This window comes from Taudactylus pleione, unplaced genomic scaffold (assembly GCF_031769625.1).
Source record: "Taudactylus pleione unplaced genomic scaffold, aTauple2 ptg000189l, whole genome shotgun sequence".
NCBI classification, from domain to species: Eukaryota; Metazoa; Chordata; class Amphibia; order Anura; family Myobatrachidae; genus Taudactylus; species Taudactylus pleione.
In genome coordinates this window covers 8205120-8226666 of record NW_028284591.1, presented here as the reverse complement: position 1 = coordinate 8226666, position 21547 = coordinate 8205120, and the positions used below count along the sequence as shown (strand labels likewise).

Genomic DNA, 21547 nt, shown 5'->3' with positions numbered 1-21547 from the left:
AGAAAGGGCTGGGGGAAGCCCAGCCAGGGACGGAGTACTGGGCTTTACCCCCAGCCTGACGTTGTACGCCTCCAAATAACGTCACACAGGGGGCATGGCATATGGTAATTAGGTCACACCCCCAAAGCCGCGCGTGAGGTTAGGGCGCTTTCTCAAGAGCCGGCACAGGGAGCGCAGAACCCTGGTGCCGGCCCTGGTGGTGGGATACTTCCGGCGTGACCTGAGCGGTGTAGCGCAGCGATTTATTCGCACCGCAGATGCACAGCGAACCACCACTCAATCTGTGCCAGAGGTGCACTTGGCGAGTGTTGCATATCAAGTGAAGAGGTTGTATCGCATGGCATTTCAACTAAGACTCATATTCGGTTGAAAAAGATGCGACGAAGATATTCGGCGCACAGGACATGGCGCGGCGAGATGGTCTGTTTGGCGCGAGTGCGGCAATAGTGTATGAGGACACATCTGCTATCTTAGTAATACTTTTACAGAAATATTCACAGCTTGCTGTCCCCCTGTCTCCCTAATTATTTTAGAAAGAGGGGACAGCATGAAAGGACCCTATTTAAAATATGCTTGCCTACACTCCTAGACTGTCCAGGAGACTCCCGAATTAGAGGGAGACTTCCCAGACTCCCAAGAGAGCAGATGATTATCCCTGCTGCATGGTACGCCCAGTCCTACCATCTAGCCTGTAAACTGTGTTTCAGATTGGGTTTCCCCGCCCACCTGATGCTGCACATCATACCAAGCCCCGCCTACTCCCTATTTTACAACATTATAGTGTTTATTTATTGCCTCTGTATTCTGTGTATGTCCCAAGGCTCTCTATGAATTACTGATAAGACCACCTCTAGCATTTGTAGTACTTGTAGTGAAATATGGTTGTCAGTACAGACACGTCCTCCGCGACCTGTTGTTCTTTGTACTATAATAGAACAAGCCAGGGTAATAACAGTCATAGAGGTGAGAGGGACCAGCTGGCAATCTTACAATCTATATGGAAATGAGCATTGATACACAAGGATAAGTGCTACCTATTGCACATTGGCCCAGACTGATTGCAGAGGTTCTTGGCGGGTCTGTATGATCCAGTCACACAGGATTGTTGGCCTGAGGTCAGAAGGATGGGAAAGAGAAAGTATGTAATGTTATGTGTGTGTACTGTATAGAAGGGATGTAATTGGGTAGGATAGCTTATGGGGAGGGTATGTGTGTACTGTATAGAAGGGATGTAATTGGGTAGGATAGCTTATGGGGAGGGTATGGGTGTACTGTATAGAAGGGATGTAATTTCCGTAGGATAGCTTATGGAGGGTATGTGTGGGCTGTACGAAATGCAGTCAGGAAGCCGACGGTCGACATGCCAACCTCCCGACTGTCAAATCCCGGCAGGGTACTAATGACATGCGTCGAAATCCCAACGCCTGTCATACCTATGCCGGGAGCCTGACGCCCGGCATACCGAACAAAGGTAAGCCAGACGGGGGGGGGGGGGAGGGTTAGGTTAGGGGCTCCCGGGGAGGAGCTTGGGTTAGGTTAGGGGAAGGGAGGGTTAGGGTTAGGCACCCCCCGGAAGACTTAGGGATTAGGTATAGGTGTGTGCTGTACAGAGGGGATGAAATTGGGTAGGATACCTTATTGATTTCATGTGGGTGGTTCTGGGATTTGATAAGCTTGTCTAAAAAAGGTGAGGTTGGAAGGTTTGGAGACTAGAGGAAAATCTATGTGCTTCGGAGGGCATTCTACAGAGTGGGTGCAGCCCGAAAAAGTCCTATAACCGTGAATGGGAGCAGATGATTCGTGGTGATGAGAGACGCAGATCTTATGCAGAGCGGGGTTGGGAGATATTTTGTGAAGAGATGTATGTTGGTGTAGTTTGATTAATAGCCTTATGTGTAAGTAAAAGTATTTTGTATTGAATTTGGTAGAACACAAGTTACCAATTGATAGGGAGGAGCAGCAGACAATGAATATTTAGCAAGGAGGATCAACCTCGCAGCTGCATTCAAAATGGATGGTAGTGGTGAGAGTCTGTTTTGGGGAAGACCAGTAAGGAGACTATTGCAATAATCAATGCGGGAGATAATGAATGCATGAATGACAGTTTTAGCAGTGTCTTGTGTAAGATATGGGCGTATTCTGGATATGGGGCCTTATTCAGCATGGATCGCACGACTGCATTCACACGCACCAAGTAGCTGCGAAAATATGCTGATGAAAGCAATCGCACGGCAACCTCAGCACTATACCAAGACGCCCATCTCTGTATAAACCAACCCACTTCCCATGACATGCATCCGCAAGTCAGCGAAAACATAGAGTAACATCGGAACCATTCGCACAGTTGTGGTTGACCTGACCCTACCTCGCAAACTGCTAAACTTCCTGTCGCCAACTAACCGTCTGCCAGTGTATGCAATTGCAGGAGCTTAATTATGCACGCCCCTGCAATGGCGTTCAAACGCATAGGCACGTCTGCGTTCCTCCGACCACCCCCACTCTCCACCCCCAACCGGTCACTTCATGTCAATCACTATGCGATTGGACTGCGTGCCCGATTGCAGCGGCCAGTTCGCGCCCACAGAGCACAAACATCGACCGGCTGCGTGCGAACGCAGCACTGTGATCCAACCTGAATAAGGCCCATAGTTCTTAGATGTATGTAACAGGGTTTGGAAACAGATTGAATGTGGGGCACAAAGGACAGGTCAGAGTCAAGGATGACACCTAGGCAGCGAGCTTGTGGGGTGGGTTGATTGTCGAGTTATCAACATTGATAGAGATATCAGGTTGGTAAATACTATTGGCCGGTGGACGTATTATTAATTCTGTTTTAGAATGATGAAGTTTGAGGTGGCGAAATGATATCCAAGAGGAAATGGCAGAGACCAATACAGATGATACTAAAATCTAAAAGAGCTGCTAAGTTTGCCAAGAGAGGTGGTGTAGATTGAGAAAAGCAGGGGACCTATGACTGAGCCTTGCGGTACTCCAACTGATAGAGGTAACGAAGAGAAGGTGGAGTCAGAGAAACAAACAGTGAGCGATACAGTAAGTAGGCTGACAACCTAAGTAGGACTGTGTCCTGAAGACCTAGGGGTTGCAGAGTTTATATGAGAAGAGTGGTCAGCAGTGTCACCTGCAGCTGAGAGATCTAGAAGAATAAGAAGTGAGTAATGGCCTTTAGACTTAGCAATGATCAGATCATTCGCTACCTTAGTCAGTGCTATCTCTGTGGAGTGTTTCTAACGAAAGTCTGTCCAATAAGTAGTGTTGTGCAACTAAAGAAAGTGAGTGATGCGGGTGTAGGCAAGTCTCTCAAGTAGCTTAGAGGGGCAGGGGAGATGGGACGGTGGTTTGAGAGGGTGAGTTTTTTTGGGGGGGTTTTAGAATGGGAGTAATCACTGCATGCTTGATCAGTGATGGAAAGATACCAGTAGGGAGTGAGAGATTACAGATTTTAGTTAAGATTAGGGTGAGCACAGAAGACCACACTCTACTGATTTGTGAGGGTGTAGTTTCAAGAAGTGAGGTAGTATTGTAGGAGGATGAGAAGAGTGTAGATACTTCCTCTACATTTGTGGGGTAGGTGAGGTGAGAGAGATCAGGGAAGGAAATCAGCAGGTCACTGGCTGGGAAAAAGCCCACCATTTAATTTCCGATCTTATCAATCCTGTCCTAGAAATAGGAAGCAAGGTCTTGTGCACTGAAAGTAGCTGGTGAGTTGGGTACGTGAGGGATAAGAAGTGATTTAAATATATTAAAAATTCGCTTGGAGTTAGAAGCTTGAACATAGATGTGAGTTTGGAAATGTGTGTGTTTGGTAATGTCCTGAGACTTACGATAAGAGTAGTAGATAGTGTGATAAAGTCACTTGGAGTATGAGATTCACGCCATTGATGTTCTACTTTATGTGAGAGTTTTTGTAGGTGTCTTGTTACTTTGGAATGCCACAATTGTATCTAAGTCTCCGAGGAGTGTGATGGGTAGCTGGAGCCACTTCATCGAGGGCTATTTCTAGAGTTTGCTTAAGGCGTGATACAGAAGTCTTGGGAGATGTGAATGTAGAATGTATTTACCAGTTAAATAATATTTGGCAGATAGGGTGTTTGTTGTGGGAGAGGGGGACATTGACTATTTTTTTATTTATTTTTTAGGGGGGGTAACTTTGTAAAATATAGTTTGCTTTATAAGGGTGTTTGTACGGGATGTGTATTCTCTGCAATTGTCACGTAGTTACTTAGCCTACTTTATGAAGTTACTTCTAAAATGTATCAGTGCTGAGCTGGAGGGGAGGGACCATAGGTTTTCATATGCACAGGGAAATGCCTGATGATGTCACTATAGTGACATCGCAGGGTGTTCAGTGATTATAAGGCAAGTCTATCATTATTCCTCCATATTACGGGACATTTGTGTATATGACTGTCACCTGGGGAATAGAAATTCCCTGTACTATTTCACAGCTACATCTCTACATTGCTCCTATTTTTCAAGGCATGTATTGCAATTACATTTTTAGGTGCCATTTACAGATCTAAAGACGGTAGCATCTTTTAAGGAGTTTTGTGAAATATTCAGTCATTTACAGTTTCAATGTAAACTCATGAGCTTGAGTCCCAAACATCCAAATGCTGATTTATAGTATTTTATCAATTGCAAAATCCAAAGAGGAAATGGATTTGGGAGCCACTATTTCAAGGGACTTAAAGGTAGGGAGATAATGTAGCAAAGCAATAGGGAAGGTCAGTTGGGTGCTAGGATGCATCGGGAGAGCAATTAGTAGCAGAGGGACTGAGACTTCACATAGAATACGGTTTACATCTGGAGGTCATGTATCTGAAAGGGCGTAATTGAATGAGAGTGCGCAATGAAGGTCTAAAGAGATTGTGCAAAGAAGGGCTATTAGTGGAATAGTCTTCAAATAAGGATGGTGAAGATTAATATGGAAGGGCAGTTTTAAACTTTCTTGGCATAAGACAAGAGACTTTCCCAAATCTGAAACAGCATCAAAATATGTTGGACAGATTGGGTATAAAAGTTGGCAGGCTAGATGGACATTGTGATTCTTATTTAATGTCAGAATCTATTGCTCTTATGTAGTAGCCTGCATGTTGCGGGAACTGGTGCAGTTCTGGCGGGTAATCCAACTGACCTTCCCTATTGCCCTGCTTAAAGCAACAATTATTTAAAGGCTATCACATAAAAGCCTATCATTATAAACACCTTAGTCACTTTTAATATTTTTGTTGTTTAAAATAGTTGATCACGTATTCTTTAGAGCAGTGTTATACTGGTGGTGTTCTGGTTATCATCAGGATGGTCCTATTCATGTAATACACTTGGGTTTATCATGATATCTTTCACTTCTATCTGTGGGGGATGTAGTCGGCATCTACGATGGTCAGGATGCCGGCGGTTAGAATCCCTGTGCCGAAATCTCGACCGCTGTGAGTATTAGGGTTAGGCACTATAGGGTTAGGCACTAGAAGCAGGGTTAGGGTTAGGCACTAGGGTGAGAGTTAGGGTTAAGCACTAGGGGGAGGGTTAGGGTTAAGCACTAGGCTGAGGGTAGGCCCTAGGGAGAGGGTTAGAGTTAGGCACTAGGGTGAGGGTTAGGCACAAGGGTTAGAGTTATGCAGTAAGGCTAGGGTTAGGCACTAGGGAGAGGGTTAGGCACTAGGGTAAGCGTTAGGCTGCCGGAGGTGAGGGTCTGGGTTAGTCTGTGGGAGGGATGCGTTAGGGTTAGGCTGCGGGAGGGTTAGAATTAGGCTGTGGGGTAGGGTTAGGCTGCCGGGGGTGGGGGGTTTAGGGTTAAGCTGCAGGAGGAGGGTTAGTGTTAGGCTTTGGGAGGGATGGGTTAGATTTAGGCGTGGGATCGGAGGGTTAGGGTTAGGCTGTGGGAGGGGAGGGTTAGGCTTCGGGAAGGGAGAGTTAGGGTTAGGCTGCGGGGGGGGGGGGGGGTTAGGGAAACCCAAATATCACACCCGTACAGGCTCATTCCAAATCCATGGAGCTGACCCCAGCTATGGTTTGCTGAGACTCTCCTGGGAAGAGTTTTCCACTTAAATTTGTTACATGGCTACGGGGATTCCCATATATTCAGCCACAAGAGCATTACGGAGCTCGTGCACTGGTGTTGGGCGATAAGGCTTGGCTCGTAGCTGGCGTTTCTATTTATCCCAAAGGTGTTGGATGGAGTTGAGGTCAGGGCTTTGTGAGGCCAGTCAGGTGGTTCTACACCATACTGGAAAAAAGAAGTTTCTAATAGTCCTTGTTTTGTGTATAGGGCAGTTTCAAGCTAAAAGAATGTCTGTGTGATGTAGTATTAATGTTTTTCCTTCTCTGAAACTTAATGCCTACGGCCAAACCATTGAAAACAACTCCATACCATTATACCTCTTCACATACAGACTTTACAATTGTCAGTATACATTAGGACAGGAATGGCTACTGGGATCCACCGAACCCAGATTTGTCCACCAGACTGCCAGATGAAGTGTAACTTGTTCCCCCATGAAACGCGTATCAACTGTTTAGAACCTATTGACATTCCACCACCCCAGACAATGTTTGGAATTACACATAGTGATCTGATGTTTGTGTGCAGCTACTCTGCCTTTGGAATCCGGCGGTCCTTTCCTTGTGCTGACATTCCTTCCAGAGGCGGTTTGGAACTAGGTAGTCAGTGTTGCAATTGAGGACAGAAGATTTTTGTGTGTTGAGCACCTTAGCACTCAGAGGTGTCCACTGTTGTTGCTCCTAGACATTTACATCTCATGATAACAGATCTTATAGTGATCGGGATGGTCTATCAGGGCAGAAATGTGTCTGGCTGGCTGGAAAGGTGGCATCCTATGGCAGTCACTGAGCTCTTCACTGTGACCTATCCTACCACTAGTGTGTGACTGCGGATATTGCAGGGCTGTAGACTGGATTTTACTCACCTGTTAGTGATGGGTGCATCAAAGACACTAATTAGAAGAAGAGCCCACATGCTTTTGCCCATGTAGTCTGTTACTCAGCTGGTAATTGTGGAATTCCATGTAGGTATGCCAGTATGCGCCCTAACTGGCCAAGTGTCGTAATTATGTGTGATTCCAAATACGTAGCCAATAACCACCATTGGCAAATGTGATGTGCATGTTCCTGATGACATCACCCATCACATACGCTGTAGTACATGTTCTCAGGCAGCTTTCCATGGCCGGCCGGCTTCTCAGCCCACTGCCTCAGTGATCGGATCTTTTGTAAATTAATTCTTCACGACCAGACTGCAATGTGTGCACATTAATGGAGGTATATGTATAATAAGCTGGCTGTAGAATTCACCTTTTATTCAGGGCAGAACATATTAAACTTTTAGGGTATATAAAAGTGGATTTAAAACGAATTGAGATACTCGTCCAGTACACAACAGTCATTATTAATGTGGTCGGTCACACAGTATTACCTTCAGCGCTTCTCCCGGATATTAGCTGGCACCGGACACTAACGTCGCTCTCTATTGATGTCCTTTTGCTGTAGATGTAGAATAACCATTAGAAAACTGTCGGTCATTGCGCCTAGTTATCCTCATTCCCTGTATACAATCCCTATATCACAGTCTGATGGCGTGTGAGCGGTATGTCTGTCATTGCGCCTAGTTATCCTCATTCCCTGTATACAATCCCTGTATCACAGTCTGATGACGTGTGAGCGGTATGTCTGTCATTGCACATGGTTTTCCTCATTCCCTGTATACAATCCCTGTATCACAGTCTGATGACGTGTGAACGGTATGTCTGTCATTGCACCTAGTTATCCTCATTCCCTGTATACAATCCCTGTATCACAGTCTGATGACATGTGAGCTGTATGTCTGTCATTGTGCCTAGTTATCCTCATTCCCTGTATACAATCCCTGTATCACAGTCTGATGACGTGTGAGCTGTATGTCTGTCATTGCGCCCAGTTATCCCCATTCCCTGTATACAATCCCTGTTTCACAGTCTGATGACGTGTGAGCGGTATGTCTTGTCATTGCACATGGTTGTTCTCATTCCCTGTATACAATCCCTGTATCACAGTCTGATGGCGTGTGAGCGGTATGTCTGTCATTGCGCCTAGTTAGCCTCATTCCCTGTATACAATCCCTGTTTCACAGTCTGATGACGTGTGAGCGGTATGTCTGTCATTGCGCCTAGTTATCCTCATTCCCTGTATACAATCCCTGTATCACAGTCTGATGACGTGTGAGCTGTATGTCTGTCCTTGCGCCTAGTTATCCTCATTCCCTGTATACAATCCCTGTTTCACAGTCTGATGACGTGTGAGCGGTATGTCTGTCATTGCACATGGTTGTTCTCATTCCCTGTATACAATCCCTGTATCACAGTCTGATGACGTGTGAGCGGTATGTCTGTCATTGCACCTAGTTATCCTCATTCCCTGTATACAATCCCTGTATCACAGTCTGATGACGTGTGAGCGGTATGTCTGTCATTGCGCCTAGTTATCCTCATTCCCTGTATACAATCCCTGTATCACAGTCTGATGGCGTGTGAGCGGTATGTCTGTCATTGCGCCTAGTTATCCTCATTCCCTGTATACAATCCCTGTATCACAGTCTGATGGCGTGTGAGCGGTATGTCTGTCATTGCACATGGTTGTCCTCATTCCCTGTATACAATCCCTGTATCACAGTCTGATGACGTGTGAGCGGTATGTCTGTCATTGTGCCTAGTTATCCTCATTCCCTGTATACAATCCCTGTATCACAGTCTGATGACATTTGAGCGGTATGTCTGTCATTGCACATGGTTATCCTCATTCCCTGTATAAAATCCCTGTATCACAGTCTGATGGCGTGTGAGCGGTATGTCTGTCATTGCACATGGTTGTGCTCATTCCCTGTATACAATCCCTGTATCACAGTCTGATGACGTGTGAGCGGTATGTCTGTCATTGCACATGGTTGTGCTCATTCCCTGTATACAATCCCTGTATCACAGTCTGATGATGTGTGAGCGGTATGTCTGTCATTGCACATGGTTGTGCTCATTCCCTGTATACAATCCCTATATCACAGTCTGATGACGTGTGAGCGGTATGTCTGTCATTGCACATGGTTATCCTCATTCCCTGTATACAATCCCTGTATCACAGTCTGATGGCGTGTGAGCGGTATGTCTGTCATTGCACATGGTTATCCTCATTCCCTGTATACAATCCCTGTATCACAGTCTGATGACGTGTGAGTGGTATGTCTGTCATTGCACATGGTTATCCTCACTCCCTGTATACAATCCCTGTATCACAGTCTGATGGCGTGAGAGCGGTATGTCTGTCATTGCGCCTAGTTATCCTCATTCCCTGTATACAATCCCTGTATCACAGTCTGATGATGTGTGAGCGATATGTCTGTCATTGCACATGGTTATCCTCATTCCCTGTATACAATCCCTGTATCACAGTCTGATGGCGTGTGAGCGGTATGTCTGTCATTGCACATGGTTATCCTCATTCCCTGTATACAATCCCTTAATCACAGTCTGATGGCGTGTGAGCGGTATGTCTGTCATTGCGCCTAGTTATCCTCATTCCCTGTATACAATCCCTGTATCACAGTCTGATGACGTGTGAGCTGTATGTCTGTCATTGCGCCTAGTTATCCCCATTCCCTGTATACAATCCCTGTATCACAGTCTGATGACGTGTGAGCGTTATGTGTGTCATTGCACATGGTTGTTCTCATTCCCTGTATACAATCCCTGTATCACAGTCTGATGACGTGTGAGCGGTATGTCTGTCATTGCACATGGTTATCCTCATTCCCTATATACAAACCCTGTATCACAGTCTGATGACGTGTGAGCGGTATGTCTGTCATTGCACATGGTTGTTCTCATTCCCTGTATACAATCCCTGTATCACAGTCTGATGACGTGTGAGCGGTATGTCTGTCATTGCACATGGTTGTCCTCATTCCCTGTATACAATCCCTGTATCACAGTCTGATGACGTGTGAGCGGTATGTCTGTCATTGCACCTAGTTGTCCTCATTCCCTGTATACAATCCCTGTATCACAGTCTGATGACGTGTGAGCGGTATGTCTGTCATTGCACCTAGTTATCCTCATTCCCTGTATACAATCCCTGTATCACAGTCTGATGACGTGTGAGCGGTATGTCTGTCATTGCACCTAGTTGTCCTCATTCCCTGTATACAATCCCTGTATCACAGTCTGATGACGTGTGAGCGGTATGTCTGTCATTGCACATGGTTGTTCTCATTCCCTGTATACAATCCCTGTATCACAGTCTGATGACATTTGAGCGGTATGTCTGTCATTGCACATTGTTATCCTCATTCCCTATATACAATCCCTGTATCACAGTCTGATGACGTGTGAGCGGTATGTCTGTCATTGCGCCTAGTTATCCTCATTCCCTGTATACAATCCCTGTATCACAGTCTGATGGCGTGTGAGCGGTATGTCTGTCATTGCGCCTAGTTATCCTCATTCCCTGTATACAATCCCTGTATCACAGTCTGATGGCGTGTGAGCGGTATGTCTGTCATTGCACATGGTTGTCCTCATTCCCTGTATACAATCCCTGTATCACAGTCTGATGACGTGTGAGCGGTATGTCTGTCATTGCGCCTAGTTATCCTCATTCCCTGTATACAATCCCTGTATCACAGTCTGATGACATTTGAGCGGTATGTCTGTCATTGCACATGGTTATCCTCATTCCCTGTATACAATCCCTGTATCACAGTCTGATGGCGTGTGAGCGGTATGTCTGTCATTGCACATGGTTGTGCTCATTCCCTGTATACAATCCCTATATCACAGTCTGATGACGTGTGAGCGGTATGTCTGTCATTGCACATGGTTGTCCTCATTCCCTATATACAATCCCTGTATCACAGTCTGATGACGTGTGAGCGGTATGTCTGTCATTGCACATGGTTTTCCTCATTCCCTGTATACAATCCCTGTATCACAGTCTGATGACGTGTGAGCGGTATGTCTGTCATTGCACCTAGTTATCCTCATTCCCTGTATACAATCCCTGTATCACAGTCTGATGACGTGTGAGCTGTATGTCTGTCATTGTGCCTAGTTATCCTCATTCCCTGTATACAATCCCTGTATCACAGTCTGATGACGTGTGAGCTGTATGTCTGTCATTGCGCCCAGTTATCCCCATTCCCTGTATACAATCCCTGTATCACAGTCTGATGACGTGTGAGCGGTATGTCTGTCATTGCACATGGTTGTTCTCATTCCCTGTATACAATCCCTGTATCACAGTCTGATGACGTGTGAGCGGTATGTCTGTCATTGCACATGGTTAACCTCATTCCCTATATACAATCCCTGTATCACAGTCTGATGACGTGTGAGCTGTATGTCTGTCATTGCGCCCAGTTATCCCCATTCCCTGTATACAATCCCTGTATCACAGTCTGATGACGTGTGAGCTGTATGTCTGTCATTGCGCCTAGTTATCCCCATTCCCTGTATACAATCCCTGTATCACAGTCTGATGACGTGTGAGCGGTATGTCTGTCATTGCACATGGTTGTTCTCATTCCCTGTATACAATCCCTGTATCACAGTCTGATGACGTGTGAGCGGTATGTCTGTCATTGCGCCTAGTTATCCCCATTCCCTGTATACAATCCCTGTATCACAGTCTGATGACGTGTGAGCGGTATGTCTGTCATTGCACATGGTTAACCTCAATCCCTATATACAATCCCTGTATCACAGTCTGATGACGTGTGAGCTGTATGTCTGTCATTGCGCCCAGTTATCCCCATTCCCTGTATACAATCCCTGTATCACAGTCTGATGACGTGTGAGCTGTATGTCTGTCATTGCGCCTAGTTATCCCCATTCCCTGTATACAATCCCTGTATCACAGTCTGATGACGTGTGAGCGGTATGTCTGTCATTGCACATGGTTGTTCTCATTCCCTGTATACAATCCCTGTATCACAGTCTGATGACGTGTGAGCGGTATGTCTGTCATTGCGCCTAGTTATCCCCATTCCCTGTATACAATCCCTGTATCACAGTCTGATGACGTGTGAGCTGTATGTCTGTCATTGCGCCTAGTTATCCCCATTCCCTGTATACAATCCCTGTATCACAGTCTGATGACGCGTGAGCGGTATGTCTGTCATTGCACATGGTTGTTCTCATTCCCTGTATACAATCCCTGTATCACAGTCTGATGACGCGTGAGCGGTATGTCTGTCATTGCACATGGTTGTCCTCATTCCCTGTATACAATCCCTGTATTATTACTATTATTATCATTTATTTATATGGCGCCACAAGTATTCCGCAGCGCCTTACAAAGTACATAGACAAAAAAGTAACCATTGACTTACAATACAATACAATACAGGACAGGACACGGATAAACATTGCTATTTTAGTGACATTCACGCCCGCATAAGCAGCCAAGTGTTAGTTGCCCTAGTGGCTAGTAAGAGATAAATTAAATTACAGTAGGGAGAAGCACAACAGGGTAGAGGGCCCTGCTCGAAAGAGCTTACATTCTTTAAGGGAGGGGAAGACAAACAGGAGTGACACAGAATGGGGTGGGCCGGGAGAAAGGAAGATGTAACAGCAAGTTACGATGAGAGCTGGAAGGCTTTAATGAAGTAGTGGGTCTTAAGAGCTCGTTTGAAAGATGGTAGAGAGGTGCAGAGTCTGATAGGGAGAGGGAGGGAGTTCCAAAGGTGAGGAGCAGCACGGGCAAAGTCTTGGAGGCGGGAGTGGGAGGAAGTAATCAATTGGCATGAAAGGCGGCGTGTATTAAGTGAACGAAGAGGGCGGACAGAAGAGTGAAGGGAGATTAGATCAGAGATGTGAATGGGTGAGGGCTTTGTAAGTGAGTGTAAGAGCCTTGAATTGGGTTCTGAAAGGGAATGGGAGCCAGTGGAGGGCTTGCAAAAGAGGGGAGGCAGATGTAGAGCGTTTGGAGAGGAAGATGAGCCGAGCAGCAGCATTGAGCACAGACTGGAGAGGAGAGAGATGGGATTTGTGGAGGCCAGCTAGGAGAAGGTTACAGTAGTCCAGTCTGGACATGACCATTGAATGTACAAGGGTTTTGGTAGCATCCTGGGTGAGAAAGGGTCTGATCTTGGAAATATTCTTGAGATGGAAACGACAGGACTGTGAGAGGTTCTGAATGTGTGGTTTAAAGGAGAGGGAAGAGTCCAGGATGACTCCAAGACAACGCACTTTGGGGCTAGTTGAGATAGTAATGCCATCTATTAATAAAGAAATAGTGGGACATGATGTTATGTGGGAGGGTGGGAAGACTATCAGCTCAGTCTTAGACATATTAAGTTTGAGAAATCGCTGGGACATACAGGAAGAGATTGCAGAGAGACAGTTGGAGATACGAGTCAGTATAGAGGGGGAAAGATCAGGTGAGGAAAGGTAGATCTGAGTATCATCAGCATAGAGATGATAATGGAGGTCAAAAGAGCTGATGAGTTTACATAGAGAAGACGTATAGAGAGAGAATAGGAGAGGTCCAAGAACAGAACCTTGGGCAACACCTACTGTAAGAGGCTGTGGGGGGGATGAGTCGCCATGAGAGGAAACAGAGAAGGAACGGTCAGAGAGGTAGGAGGACAGCCAGGAGAGAGCAGTGTCACGTAGACCAAGGGAGTGAAGTATATGCAGCAGTAGAGGGTGGTCCACAGTGTCAAAGGCAGCAGAGAGATCAAGGAGAATGAGCAGTGAGTAGTGGCCCTTGGATTTGGCAGCAAGGAGGTCATTGCTGACTTTTGTGAGGGCAGTTTCAGTGGAGTGGAGAGAACGGTAGCCAGACTGAAAAGGGTCAAGGAGGGAGTGGGAGGAAAGAAACGTGGTGAGACGGTTGTAAACAATACGCTCAAGGAGTTTGGAGGCAAAAGGGAGGAGAGAGATTGGACGGTAGTTAGAGAGACTGTTAGGATCAAGGTTAGGTTTTTTAAGAATGGGGGAAACACAGGCATGCTTGAATGCAGAAGGAACAGTGCCAGATGAGAGGGATAGATTAAGGAGGTGGGCAAGATGGGAGCAGGCAGAAGGAGAGAGATAGCAGAGGAGGTGGGAGGGGATAGGGTCGAGAGGAGAGGTGGAAGGGGGGGAGGACTGGATAAGGGCCTTAACTTCCTCTCCAGTCACAGGGGAGAAGGATGTCAGAGTCTGTAAAATGGATGGGGAGGGGTGATTCGGGAATGGAGGAGGTGGAGAGCTGGGGGACTGGTTGGATATGATGTCCTGACGTATGGAATCAATTTTAGATGTGAAATAGGTAGCAAAGTCAGTGGCAGAGAGCAAGGAGGGGGTGGACAGAGGAGGGAGTTGAAGGTGGAAAAGAGACGCTGGGGATTTGAGGACAGGGAGGAGATGAGATTATTGAAATATGACTGTTTAGAGAGGGAAAGGGCAGCACTGTAGGATGACAGCATGAATTTGAAATGGAGAAAATCTTCCTGAGAGCGTGATCTTCTCCACTGTCGCTCGGCGGTTCGTGAACATTTTTGCAGGTATCTGGTGCATTTGGAATGCCAGGGTTGAGGTGTGAATTTGCGAGGGTGAGTAGTGATCGCCGGAGCAACAGAGTCAAGAGCAGAAGTAAGGGAGGCATTGTATAGGGAAGCAGCTTATTCAGCGCAGGAGAAAGAGAGGATAGGGGAGAAAAGTGAGTCAAATAGGGAAGAAAAGAAAGCAGTGTCGATGGCTTCAATGTTACGCTTAGTGATGGTGGCTTTCGGAGGTAGTGGAGGGGAAGGAGAGAGGGATAGGTTAAAAGAGAGGAGGTGATGGTCAGAGAGGGGGAATGGGGAATTGGAGTAAGCAGAAATATCACAACGGTGAGTGAATACCAGATCAAGCAAATGCCCACTCGCATGGGAGGGTGAGGAGGTCCATTGGGAGAGACCAAATGAGGAAGTGAGGGTGAGTAGTTTGGAGGCAGCAGATTCTGTGGGGATATCAATAGGAATATTGAAGTCACCGAGGATAATAGAGGGAAGGTCTGAGGAGAGAAAGTGAGTGAGCCAGGAAGCAAAGTTGTCAAGGAACTTGGAGGGAGGGCCAGGGGGACGGTAGATGACAGCTACTCTGAGGTGTACTGGTTGGAAGAGGCGTATAGCATGAACTTCAAATGTGGAGAATGTAAGGGATGGTTCTGATGGTATATGTTGGTTTGAGTAACCAGGGGATAGAAGGACCCCAACACCACCACCATGGTGACCCCCAGGCCTGGGGGTGTGGGAGAAGGTGAGTTGTTCTCATTCCCTGTATACAATCCCTGTATCACAGTCTGATGACGTGTGAGCGGTATGTCTGTCATTGCGCATGGTTGTTCTCATTCCCTGTATACAATCCCTGTATCACAGTCTGATGACGTGTGAGCGGTATGTCTGTCATTGCACCTAGTTATCCTTATTCCCTGTATACAATCCCTATATCACAGTCTGATGACGTGTGAGCGGTATGTCTGTCATTGCACATGGTTGTCCTCATTCCCTGTATACAATCCCTTTATCACAGTCTGATGGCGTGTGAGCGGTATGTCTGTCATTGCACATGGTTATCCTCATTCCCTGTATACAATCCCTGTATCACAGTCTGATGACGTGTGAGCGGTATGTCTGTCATTGCACATGGTTGTTCTCATTCCCTGTATACAATCCCCGTATCACAGTCTGATGACGCGTTAGCGGTATGTCTGTCATTGCACATGGTTGTTCTCATTCCCTGTATACAATCCCCGTATCACAGTCTGATGACGCGTGAGCGGTATGTCTGTCATTGCACATGATTGTCCTCATTCCCTGTATACAATTCCTGTATCACAGTCTGATGACGTGTGAGCGGTAAGTCTGTCATTGCACATGGTTATCACAGTCTGATGACGTGTGAGCGGTATGTCTGTCATTGCACATGGTTATCCTCATTCCCTGTATACAATCCCTGTATCACAGTCTGATGACGTGTGAGCGGTATGTCTGTCATTGCACATGGTTATCCTCATTCCCTGTATACAATCCCTGTATCACAGTCTGATGGCGTGTGAGCGGTATGTCTGTCATTGCACATGGTTATCCTCATTCCCTGTATACAATCCCTGTATCACAGTCTGATGACGTGTGAGCGGTATGTATGTCATTGCACATGGTTGTCCTCATTCCCTATATACAATCCCTGTATCACAGTCTGATGACGTGTGAGCGGTATGTATGTCATTGCACATGGTTGTCCTCATTCCCTATATACAATCCCTGTATCACAGTATGTCTGTCATTGCACATGGTTATCCTCATTCCCTGTATACAATCCCTGTATCACAGTCTGATGACGTGTGAGCGGTATGTCTGTCATTGCACATGGTTGTTCTCATTCCCTGTATACAATCCCTGTATCACAGTCTGATGACGTGTGAGCGGTATGTCTGTCATTGCACATGGTTGTTCTCATTCCCTGTATACAATCCCTGTATCACAGTCTGATGACGTGTGAGCGGTATGTCTGTCATTGCACATGGTTGTTCTCATTCCCTGTATACAATCCCTGTATCACAGTCTGATGACGTGTGAGCGGTATGTCTGTCATTGCACATGGTTGTTCTCATTCCCTGTATACAATCCCTGTATCACAGTCTGATGACGTGTGAGCTGTATGTCTCTCATTGCGCCTAGTTATCATCGTTCCCTGTATACAATCCTTGTATCACAGTCTGATGGCGTGTAAGCGGTATGTCTGTCTGTTTCAGATTTTACTTGCGGTCATTACTTTTTAACGGTTTGTTTCTAATGTCTCTATTCCCGCAGCTCTTACAGTCGTATGATGTGAAGGAGGACGCGGTTCTGTGCTGCTCCATGGAGGTAAGACCCAATATTGTGATGTTTCGCACTGACCGCGGCTAGCTTCCCATGCTGGTCTCTCTCAATGTGTCATAAAACAGTTTAAACAAGGAAACACGCCGATAACTATTCCCAACCTTGTTACCTGAAGCCAGGAGCTCAGATAGACTCAGTCCATGTAATCCCTATCTGTGCTTAATATTGGAAGCAGGCAGCTCGTATGACAGTAGCTTCAGTTCCCCTCCCGTAGAGCTGAATAGAAGTGATTATCATACACAGAGCACTGTCAGTGCTCATGTGACAGTAGCTTCATTCACCTTCTATAGTATAATAGAGGCTAGCATCATATACAGAGCATATCCGCGCTCATATGACAGTATCCTCAATAATCTTCCTTAGAGCTGCATGGAAACAAGCAGCGAATCAGTGCTCATGTGACAGTAGCTTCAGTCCCTCTCCATAGATCTGAATAGTAGCAAGCAGCCTATTGGTGCTCAGCTCATGTGACAGTTGTTTTAATCGACATTCATAGAACTCGCAGAACGTAGAGCAGAGCTCAGAAAGTATCGGCGCTCCTGTGACAGTAGTTTTAGTCCCTAGACAACCTGTTATGAATAAGCAAATACCCACGTGGACACGTGGAAGATTTCACCAGGGCAACAGTGTTCCAGTTCTGACCCTGACCAATCCCTGCACTATTGTAATAGTATTTCAGTGAAACCATCTCTGCGTCCACAGGGAGATGTCGGTGTAATCGCCTGTAGGAGACAGGACTTTCCCTGTGTATCCGAGAGCCGAACACTCTCCCGACATGCAGAACGGCGCTCTTTATAGAGAGCTCCGGGTCCCGGAACGTGACGCGCAGTGAGGATTAAATCGCTCTCAGGCATGCGTTATGGAGCAGCGGTGGGAAATCTCTGCGAATCTTGGCGATGATTCATCCTGTTTTCAGGGGATCCCTTGCTAGCTCGTCGTTTTTAGCGCACATTCCAGTAACGCGAACTTCACTTTATTTAAAAAAAAAAAACAGCCCAGAGCACTGGAGAAGATTCCAGTCCGTAGCTAACGGAACCAGCAGGGACTGAGGATTTCAGGAATTCTATCCTACATTTGGCAATAGCTGTATTTGTGTTTTCTGGGATCAGAACACATGAAGCAATACCAAAGAATTTGTGGGTAAATACCACCTGCCTCGGTACTTATGGTGCGTACACACTGGGCGATAAAGTGGACGACTGAACGATAACGATATCGTTCAGTCGTCCACTTTATCGTCCATTTTTAACATCAAAAAGATGAACGATGGCGACGCGCGTTCCCGCGGGTCGTTCGTCATCATCGTTCATCGGGCTGACATGCAGGCCAACCTGACGATCTCATCAGGTTGCTGCATGTCAGGGAATGGGGGAGAGAGCCCGGCGCTGAACGATATCGTTAATGATATCGTTCAGCGGCTGTGCTCAATGTCATGAACAACACTGAGCACAGCCTGCCGGGGACAACACTACACGATATCGCTCAGGGAGCATATCGTGTAGTGTGTACCCACCATTAGTGCACACATACTGGGAAAGCTTTATTTTAACACTGCTATTTAGCGTTGAGTTGGGTCGCTCCAGAGGCCAGTTGCTTTTCCTGTTCGAAGTTGTGCAGCATTAATACTGTCCCTATGCCGACACCCCCAGTCTCCGTAGCACCGATTAAGGGGATAAAGCCGATGACAAGATACACAAGTGCAGACAGTATATGACGTCACCGGGGTACATAATGACATTGAGCAGGTAACGTCATTAGGTATGCAGTTGTTATGGCAACATGGACAAAAGTTTGATACAGTTATGTCCTAATCCACAATGTCAACATGGGCAAAACGTTGACATTCAAGTGTCGACATGGACCTAGTGCAGCCTGGGTAGGGTTTTGGGCCACAGTCAGCCGGATATGTCGACATATTTGTACCACACCCCCATAATTAAGGAGAAAAGACAAAAAGGGGAAACAGAGCTGTTCTTATGATCTTACAATCTGTAAGGGCAGAACTTAGGTGGAGGGGTGGCAATCTGGGCACCTTTTGTGCCATCATTACCCCAGATGTCACTCTTATGAGGCAGTGGGCACTCCCATTCAGTTTAGAATAAGTACGTATAATACAGTAATGACTGGTCATTCTCTGCTTGTCCCTTAGTGGACATTGACGGCTGAGGGGATAAGTCAGTATAGAGATAAAAGGTACGGGGAAAGCTGTGCGCAGCAGTGGGAGATCCTCAATCAGTGGTCTGAGCGATTACAAACCCCCGTAGGGCAATTCTATGTGTCAGTCTGTCACCCGGACCCATCTCCGCAGTCTGCCCCCCCCCCTCCTCACATTCTCAGGGGCCAGCTGAGCTCGGAGTCTGGGGGGCAGCGACCACTTAACATGCGACTTGTAACCTCTCCTCTGTTTGACAGCTGCACAGCACCGGCCGCCTGCTAGAGGAACAGCTGCCCGAGATGATGACGGAGCTGCTGGCGACGACACGAGACAAGATGCTGTGCCCCTCGGAGTCCATGCTGACCCGGTCCCTCTTGCTTGAGGTCATAGAGCTACACGCCAACAGCTGGAACCCCCTCACGCCAACCATCACACAGTACTACAACAAGACTATCCAGAAACTCACAGGCTGATGCGGAGGCTGGTGAGGGATGGGGGAGAGGGGTGAGAAGACACAGGACACAAATCGTGGGTACGGGGAAGTCTCGCCACCCCACGCAAACCAGGATGTACCTTGCCAACCAGACTCACGGACCTTTCTATGAAGACACTGAAGGAAAGACACCTGTCAATTAAACAAACAGCATGCTCAAGAACTCATTCAGTCAGGGGAGGGGAGGGGGTCTGGCTTTTCAGTCTGGTCCCCTGCTACAGAACGCCGCCGCCGCCGCCTCCTACTCTGATGTTTAATTTGCATATTGTATAAGCCTCGGCACACGCACCAAAACATTGTCACAGCGGGGTGCAATAGAGATGTATATTGAAAGGCGAATGGCTGCTATTGTCTACGCACAATTGTGAGGGCCTTGTAAAGGCCAAGTGGCAGGAGGCAATCTAGGCAGATGTCTCCGGAGGACAAAAGGGAGGCACGGTCTGAGCAGGCATTCATCGTTGACCTCCTCTATTGTCGGCGGTGTGCAGGGCGGCGGGGAGTTGCGCGTTCAGGGCCTTGAATCACGGCTCGACGATGTATTAGAATACGGGTTATGTTTTTTCATTTGCACTCTTTGTTTTCATTCAGAAGACCCTGGATAATGTTGTTTTTCCTTTTTGAGTGGTCGGGCTTAACAAATCAGACCGTAATGAGCCCATCGTGTCTGGCTGGGCAGGTGGACATTAGGAGGCTGCCAGTTGAGTATTGGGTGGAGTAATGTGAGGCTTCAGTAAGAGGGGTGGATGTGGAAGTGTGCACTAACCAACCCAACCGTCATTCGCTTAGTTTAACTCTTATAGGGCTGGACGAGAGTCCTTGACAAATTGCCGTGCAATATTTATTAACGATTCATTTCCTGCGTCAGAAGGGTTCTATTGAAGAGGAAGCAGCAGGTTCTGTTGTGAACTTTTCTAACAATTATACGTGATTAACAATCCTCACCAAAAAAAAACAAAACGGATAAAGTTCTAAAGACGCGTCTCGGACATGGATGTTGAAATGATTGCGTGTCCGATATCGCCCACCAATATTTCCAAGAGTGTTAAAGGGGTTTTCTACCTCCATATGATTTAAATATTTTGGCGTTTGTGATGCCCTCATGCAACTTATACTAGATACATTGCATTTATTTATTTATTTCTTCCTGATGTACTTTGTGTTTTTCAGCCATTTTTTTACATCATTCAGACCAAGTTGTTTGGTCTTGTTGCGCTGGGTTACATCGCAGCTGTGCTGGGCTCGTCACACGGGACATAATTGGTTTGCAGAGCGCAGCTTTGCACCTTATCCCGTGGCAATTTAAAACAGCCCTTCCTGATGATAATAGACATGGCTGAAAAGCGCAGAAGAAAGCAGGAAAGCAATACCTTTAGTACCCTGGCGGATTTGGCATGTGCGGGCATGTGGATAAAAGCTATCTGAAGGTGAAGGTTGCACAAAACCTGTAAATATACACTAACACTTTTTTTTTTTTATTTGAATTACCCAGAGAAGCTCTAATTAAAACAGTATTTCTGAATATTACTTGTTTAAGTTACTGTCTCCAGGGGTTACTATTCCTTGTGTGTCAGACATCTCTCTCTCATCCGCAGTGTTGATGCTTCTACGGAATCAAATTAAATTTAGTGGATAAAGAGGAGTTTTATCAAATCTTGGAGAGAGATAAAGAAACAACCGATCAGCTCCTAACTTATCATTTTTCTAGCACATCCTGTAAAATGACAGTGATGGCCCCTACACACTACACGATATCGTTAACGATTTGGCCGATTCCGACACATCGGAACGACAAATAGTTAAAAATGTGTAGTGTGTATGCAGTACATCGTGTAGTGCGCGCTCCTGTGCGGTCGTCTGCCTCATCGCCTGAGATTATGCGCAGCATGTAAGATCAGGCGATGCGGCTGACTATCCCATGCAGCGCTTGGCATATCGGGCGGTCTGGCACCAGATCGCACAGTTTGTAGGGACCGCCCGATATGCCGTCCCG

General features: G+C 46.5%; 1 protein-coding gene across 2 annotated transcripts in view; it reads left to right on the top strand.

Moving 5' to 3' along the window:
* Positions 1–21046, top strand: part of CTIF (cap binding complex dependent translation initiation factor) — a 290112-nt gene extending 269066 nt beyond the window's left edge. For both annotated transcript variants that reach the window (XM_088476543.1, XM_088476542.1), the window contains 2 exons: positions 16841–16894; positions 19322–21046. In XM_088476543.1, the coding sequence (XP_088332669.1) occupies positions 16841–16894; positions 19322–19537 (270 nt within the window). In that variant the 3' untranslated portion in view covers positions 19538–21046. The remainder of the gene's footprint in view (positions 1–16840; positions 16895–19321) is intronic.
* The last annotated feature ends 501 nt before the right edge of the window (positions 21047–21547 follow it).